An 8,063-nucleotide genomic window follows, 5' to 3' on the forward strand; every position below is an offset into this window, starting at 1 on the left:
AAATCGAACTAAGATCAAGAAGAGTGTAATAACCCGTACTGCATCAATTTTATACATATTTTTTCACATATATATTACTGATACTAGATGAGTGAATTGAAGCAACACTTCTTGAAGCCTAGAACTTCATTGAAGATGTTCAAAAATGCACATTCTCTCATGTAAGAAGATCTTCAAATAGGGTTACGTTCACATAGCATTGCGAGGTTCGGTTGTATCTACTATCTACACCTGGTCATCTGAACTGGGGTTCTTAATTACATGTTTATGTTGTAAATGATCTTCCATAATTAGTTTAATAGATGCAATGCTTCTTTACTTGAACCCCCCCCCCCCCAAAAAAAAAGCACCGTTGAAGCTCGATTAATATTTTTCTTGAGCCTTTTTTTTTTTTTTGTAAATCATGCTTAATCCAAAAAACATAAAATCAAAACTGGATAACTGAGATTAGTTTTTCGAGTTTAATAGATAAATTAGACTCTAAAAAGAGAATTGCACGCAAAATGCAAAACAATTGGAAATTAATATGGCCCACTGCATGTCCACTTCTCTTAAACATGAATAGATAGATGATCTTTGGGCTTTAAATAAGCTACCATACCATATTTATGTCGGAACTGGGGAACTTACTGGGCCGAGGGCGTCAACTTGGGCTAATATCCAAATCTGATGGATAAAATTCGTTTTAATTAAATTTAAAGGAATCGAATTTGGATCTAGGTATAACCGGTTCGATATGATCCGTTTGCAGACGTAGTTAGGTCCAGTGGAAAATCAGGAGTGAGGACTCAGGAGGAGATAGGATTGCTGATATAATGGGGCAAATATTGCCCATCCATGATGCATTCTTATTTCTTTCTTTCCTCGTCTCTTGTACTCGCAAGCAGAATCAGTACAGACTTCAAACCAAAGTACAACCCTCCTCAAATCCACACAAACCAAAGTACCAAACCACTGTGGCTGGGTTTCCTTCCTAACTATTCATACCCACATTTGAATTGAAACCCAGTGACTCAGGCCCAAGGAAACGAAGGCCCAACACGAACACGGTGATTCGTCATCGGGATTCAGTAGACCAGTCGATGGGTCCAAATTAAGCACAATGCACAAACCACAGCCATTCGTTCGTTGAGGGGGCTATCCAGAATCTAATCCTCTCTTTTATTATCCCCTTGCTTACTTGAAACAAATGCATTTCCTTCCACCGCTTCCCCTTCACCTACTGCTGCTTCTCTTCTTCGTTAGTTCGTTACCATGGCTTCGGCTACTCTCTCTGTAGCCAATTCTGCTCTGCAGGTGGTTTTCGCCTTTCGGCTTCTTTCTTTCACTTACGGTATCCTAGTGGTGATTTTAATCATTCTGATATATTTGTGCAGGCCAACGGCAAGGGCTTCTCGGAATTCTCTGGCCTCCGCAACTCATCCGCTTCTCTTCCCTTCGCCAGAAAAGCCTCCGACGATTTGCTATCCGTCATTGCCTTCCAGACCTCCGTGGTATGCGCTCTCGTTCTGTGTCATGATCAGTGTGTGTGCTAAAATTTTCTTTAAATTTGTTACACAAACCACAACCCTTGTTGCACAGAAGGGATGATGATGATGATGATCTCCCGTTTGAGTCTGTCATAAGTTACATGCAAATACAGTACCATCTTTGGACATAGACATAGTTATGGGAAAGAGAGTTCGCTTACATCAATGGCGATTATCACTAATTGAATTGTTTGAATTTGAATCCTCCATAAATAATTCGATGATCGTAGATGTCATGAAGCTGGCCGGTTGGTTTTGGATTGTGAAGATTATTTTTCCATTCATTCAGTTATCAGGAAAAATAGCACCCATTTTGCATTGGTTCGTCTACTCAAGCGCCTAGTTTTGCTACGTCTCACTTATTACCTCTTTTCTTTTTAATAGTTTCCCTCTGGTAAAAATCCACTCTGGATACAATGATGAACTAATAAGGTATTGTGGTCCTCCGATCCCAAATCCATGCTGTCCTTGATGTTAAGATGACAATCAATTGTCTCGTGTCTCACTCTCTCAGACTCTCAGACTCTCAGGCGAGAACTGAAGAGAACCTTGAAAGTTGAAATTAAGCAAAATAAATGAACAATAAAGAAAAAGAGGGGAAATTGTCTAAAACACATCAGCATTTCTAAACTCTATAATTTTTTAAAGCGTCCAGAAAACCCGTCACATTAATTTCAAATGCAACAAGAACCGAGATCAAGAAAATATTTATGGTCAAGAAGAAGAAATGTGGCTCCTGTAGTACCCAACATCCACTTCTATCTGATGTCAGTTAGAACAAAGGTGTATTGAATAAAAATTAGGCTGACATAAAAATATGTTTAATAAGGTTGTCATGCCATTTAGGGGCAGTTTGGTCATAAAAATTACATTTATGCTGACCTAGACAATTTTGTCAATAAACACTAACCTGTGGAGCATTTCCAAAAAAAAAAAAAAAGAAAAAAAAAAGAAAAAATGAAAACGAGATAGGAGATAGTGTAGCCCAACACTATGTGGGCCTAAGATGAGCCATTAACCATCTGGTATCATGCAAGCAATCAATCAGTAACCAATGAATTGCTATTCAGTACGTGAATTTGTGGTTGGTTAAAGTTTTTCAGGTAACATACCTAAATTGAAATGCAGAGGAAACGAATAAACAAATGGATCATTTGGTAAGTCTTTTTTAAAAGATCTTCTGAAAGTTTTGACAGTCAAAAGATGATATAAGAGCTTTTGCATCAAGATATTAACAGGTTGAAGACCATTTGGTTAAGGCACATCTATTCGTGCATCTTTTCCATATCTTTTCGTGGCTACGACTTTTAACAGCTAGATTTTTTCCCAACTAAACGGGAAAAAATCAAAATGTGAACTGTTGGGCTTCTAAAAAACCAACAGCCCATGCCAAATGGGGCCAATTTATGATCATATTGCCCGTGTATGAGAAGAGAGAGAGAATATTAAACTTGACCATGCTAGGTGGATCTGGCCCAGCATACATATATTCTTAGGCCTAATCCATCCCAATTCCCATGGGCCAGAATATCACCCTCCCCCGCATACCTGTCCACAATTAATCATTGTGGTTATGTAATTAATTATCCGGTAACAGTTGTTTTGTTAGATTTCAGATCTGTCAACGAGTCTTTAAATCTGCGACCCTTAGCCCTTAGCCGGGGTATTGTGATGTAGAATCAATATAAGTTAAATTCCCTATAGGCAGGGGATATGAATTAAGGCTTGAAGACCAAATATATATATATATATAAATTAAATATTTTGCCCTGTCGCTGTGTAGGTTGGTGGAAACGGTCAGAAGAGAGGAGTGGTAGAGGCGAAGCTGAAAGTGGCAATCAATGGGTTTGGAAGAATAGGGAGGAATTTCTTGAGGTGTTGGCACGGGAGGAAGGACTCCCCGCTGGATGTCATCGCCATCAATGACACCGGCGGTGTGAAGCAGGCCTCACATCTCCTCAAGTACGACTCCACCCTCGGCATCTTCGAGGCCGATGTCAAACCTGCTGGTGACAATGCCATCTCGGTCGATGGTAAGATCATAAAGGTTGTCTCGGATCGTAACCCCGTCAACCTCCCTTGGAAGTAAGCAAGCAAGACCCACTTTCGAATTCAATATTAATGTTTTTCCCCTTTTTTTTTCTGGTCTCGACCGTACCTTCAAATTAATTAGCTATATAAATATATCACCGCAGGGATCTAGGGATCGATCTGGTGATCGAAGGAACGGGTGTGTTCGTTGACAGGGAAGGTGCAGGGAAGCATATCCAAGCTGGGGCCAAGAAGGTGCTGATAACAGCCCCCGGGAAGGGTGATATCCCAACCTATGTGGTTGGGGTCAATGCCGACACCTATAACCCGGACGAGACCATTATCAGTAATGCATCTTGCACCACCAACTGCCTTGCACCTTTCGTCAAGGTCTTGGATCAGAAGTTTGGTAAGCACCACTACTGATTAAATTAATAAATGATCGATACTAGAGCTACACATACATGCAGCTAGCCTAGCCAGCAGTAGTCGCCATGCTTGCGTGACTCGAAACTCGATCGATTCATTAACACTAATTAGCAAGTCCCTTAAATATTAATTACTTGAAACTAATTAATGATCATATATATATATGGCTTCTGCTGTTGCAGGCATCATCAAGGGTACCATGACCACCACTCACTCCTACACCGGAGACCAGAGACTACTTGATGCAAGTCACCGAGACCTCCGACGTGCAAGAGCTGCAGCCCTCAACATTGTCCCAACATCAACAGGTGCTGCCAAGGCCGTGGCGCTTGTTCTGCCGACCCTCAAGGGCAAGCTCAACGGAATTGCTCTTCGTGTCCCCACTCCCAATGTCTCCGTCGTGGACCTGGTTGTCCAGGTGTCCAAGAAGACCTTTGCTGAGGAGGTTAATGCTGCATTCAGGGAGTCTGCCGACAAGGAACTCAAGGGCATCCTCTCCGTCTGTGACGAGCCACTTGTTTCCGTGGACTTCAGGTGCAGTGATGTCTCTTCAACTGTTGATGCTTCCCTCACCATGGTTATGGGAGATGACATGGTTAAGGTGATTGCTTGGTATGATAACGAGTGGGGTTACTCTCAAAGGGTGGTTGATTTGGCCGACATCGTTGCCAACAACTGGAAATGACCAAATACATTACTACTCTTTCAGTACTCAGCTCCGTCATGAGTCACCATTCAGGAGGGTGCCATGCATGCATTTTTAAAGCGAGCTCTATCGATCTAATTTGTCGAAAATGTATTGAAATAATGTAAACTTTGTTCTTTTTTTTTTAATTTTTTCTTTCCTTAATTGCTATTTTTTTTTCACTGTATCATTGTTAAACTTTTTTTTGAATAATAATAAGAAAAGAATATAATACAAACCGAAACTAACTAGGCGACACAAAAACTCAAAAAGCACAAAGATATAACCAAAACAACCACCTTCCAGACTTAACCAATGACTCCAAAGGTCAAACACTACTGAAACCGAAACCAGGACTTCCAATAACAACCCAACATTCAGTTAGGGCTCTTCATAAGAAGATCCAATCTGACCAAACCGATCAATTTGGACTGATTCAACCTGAGTTGGCCAGGTTTTTTCAGCACCAGTTGGTTTCGGGTTATAAAAAATCATAAACCGATGATTCGGTTTGGTTTCGATTTTCGTGTGTAAAAATCGAAACCGATTCGAACCGAACCGACTTAGTAGTTAGTTCCTACTTAGTAATTACTACCTACTTAGTTCTTATTTAACTAATTTGTCTCTATCCTAGTTACAAGTTAGGTTGTACAACAATTAAGTCATCACTAAGTGGAGCCGAAACCGACCCAACCCGACTCAAATCGATCAGGTCGGTTTTGCTTAATACAGGATCGGTTTCAGTTTCAATTTCAGGTATCCCGACCAAGTCGGATCGATTGAAAAAACATCAATTAACTGACGCAACTCAACCTGTAAACAACCCTAATTCAATGTACAAGCTTAGCAAAAGGACTTACCTCTTCCTCTATCCCTTACCGCCTTCTTTCTTCTCAATTCTGCTTTAATGAAGCATCCACAAAAAAAATTAATGTCTTTGTAATATTTTACTTCAGGGGAGCCCACCAAACCTAAATCCCTTACTGTCTGCCAAAAACTCTTCATCATCGCTACCAAGTCTTCCTTTTATCTCGCGCCTTGTCAGTTTCTGCCTCAAACCTTGGAAAGTCTCTTCAACGAACTTTTACCCACCCTGAAAATACAAACCCAACGAGCCTAAGTTAGTTAGCCTTCTTTTGCATTTAATTAATTTATTTTGAAATTTGAAATATGAAAACAAATTCTAATTTCGCCGTGCCGCACTACATACCGGTTTACTGTATATACTATACATGCAGTAGACCTTGGCGTATATATAAATATACAAATTACAGACTAAGTTCACTCCAGAGTGAACCAAGTTCTCATTTTATTTTATTGCCAAAAATAAAGGTAGAAATGTAGTACACTTTAGTTGAGCATGTTTAGTTTTATGGTGTTGTGTGTGCTTTGTGTTCATGCAATGGAAATTGGGAGGCAGTTTATTAGACACAAATGTAATGCATGCAGCAATTATATATATATATATATTTAATTATATTGTTTTATTAGACAAGTGTTATTGCTTATTGGACACCATTAGGCATCATATAGGCGAAAAGATGCACAACAATGGAAACGTTAAAATAATATTTCCTCTAAACATGAGTTTCATAACCCGAAATAAGAAAAAAAGTAGAAAATTAATCAACCCACCATACATTCAGCCCTCGCAACTTTCTTGAATAAATCCTCCAATTTCTAGCGATAGTGGTTGCCTAATTGGCATGCGATACGATATTTTGATTCTATTTCCAGCTGCTAAAAAGTGAGGCTTAATTCCCTTTTCTGTCCATTCTATATTTCACAATAAATATGTGCAGGGCAACTTTTTTTTTTGCCAATCTCTTCTGGATCAAGATTGGAAAGGATCATTTGAGTTCCCCCTCACCCGCCCAAAAAAAAACTGATTATTTTTTATAGGTTCATTATTTCAACGGGTTTCTTTTCTTTTTTGGTGAATAAGATAGGATCAAATTCCATCAGCTCATGGTACTTTTGTTAGCATTTAATCTGTATTTTTGGGTGCTCTTACATATGGTTTTTTTTTTTTACGACAAAATCACCGGTTTCCAGCAACATTTCTAGTACTGTAGGATAAGTCGTCAAACATTGGAGATTTGAGTGTAAGACTCTAATTACACATTTATTTTTTTTAGTTTTTATTTTAAATTGGTTTAATTAGGACCACCACTTCGTTCTACAACATTAAAGATTAAAAACTCGGGATCTTTATAATGCATTGAAATCGGACGTATGGGCTGGGTCCATTTAAAATTTAACAACTCAACACCAGCCCGGCTAAATTACACCCTAGACTCCATATCCATCAAGTCTATCCCTCTCAAGAACCTCCAACATTAACAGACAACCTTCTTTATAGATCTATCTTTTAGCATTTTCTCTGAATTTCCATGATTATTATGATACGAATTACGGGGTTAAGGCCTTTAGGGGCGGGGGAAATAGCAAGTAAGGGTGAATAAATGGGTAAGTTCAAGTTGGCACCCAATGCAACTGATCTTGAATCTGCTTTGAATCGATCTTACTCAATCTGTTATTGATAGGGAATGATTCTAACTTCTTGGAATCAATGCCCACTTATACCAGTTCTAGGGTCTAAGCCTCTAAGGGTTTACCCTAACTGAACCAACCTAGAGAATCGGCCTTGGTTGACTTTAATGGAATTGACCTTGGAATTGTACTTGCCTTGAAATAAGTCTTAAAATGTTTTGGGGATATAAAAATTTGAACCAAAACACTCATGATTACAAAGACCATGTTTTACTTGAGCATAAATCACTTAAGTGATTTGATCATTTTTCTTTAATTTAATATCTAAATGTGTATAATAAGTAATGAAAAAGATAATATTTATAAAATTTAAATAATAACGACAAATGAGAAACTATATCATCATCATCATTATTATTATTATTATTATTATTATTATTATTATTGAAACTCAAGAAATGTTTCATTTGTTTTTCAGGGGGAGGGGAGATTCTGTGTGAGCTCTGTGGTCTGACCCTTGGCTTTTACACTCTCCTATTTCTATTATACTAGTAGTGACTTTTTAAGGAAAAAAAATAAAACAACAGTGATTCACCAAAATTTTTATATATTTAGAGAGAGATTCACCCCTGATAAACTGACCTGAGGCGCTGTCCAATCGGCCCAAACTTTTTGCAAACACAACTGGGCTACTCATACAATACCAAGTCAAATACATTGGTGTAGTGAGTTGAGGCTGGTAGTACATAATTGGGCTGGTTCATGCATGACCATCCACTTACGTCAGCACCTTGGACTGAATTAGGGTTGCGTCCTGGCCCAGTAAGATGTTGTGTGGCAGTGCAGGTATGGGCAGATGCTCATATCCCTACTTGTGTGCCTAATGCTTTCTTGAG

The 8,063-nt window shown here is 38.9% G+C and overlaps 1 protein-coding gene across 1 annotated transcript; it reads left to right on the forward strand.

Moving 5' to 3' along the window:
* The first annotated feature begins 1,137 nt into the window (after positions 1-1,137).
* On the forward strand, positions 1,138-4,912 carry LOC104592682 (glyceraldehyde-3-phosphate dehydrogenase A, chloroplastic). The gene is made up of 5 exons (XM_010252125.2): positions 1,138-1,296; positions 1,377-1,493; positions 3,313-3,614; positions 3,725-3,969; positions 4,172-4,912. The coding sequence occupies exons 1-5, from the start codon at positions 1,255-1,257 to the stop codon at positions 4,672-4,674; spliced, it is 1,209 nt and encodes a 402-aa protein (XP_010250427.1). The 5' UTR covers positions 1,138-1,254; the 3' UTR covers positions 4,675-4,912.
* Positions 4,913-8,063: the final 3,151 nt, after the last annotated feature.

This window comes from Nelumbo nucifera, chromosome 3 (assembly GCF_055504915.1).
Source record: "Nelumbo nucifera cultivar China Antique chromosome 3, China Antique-T2T, whole genome shotgun sequence".
Taxonomy (NCBI): domain Eukaryota; kingdom Viridiplantae; phylum Streptophyta; class Magnoliopsida; order Proteales; family Nelumbonaceae; genus Nelumbo; species Nelumbo nucifera.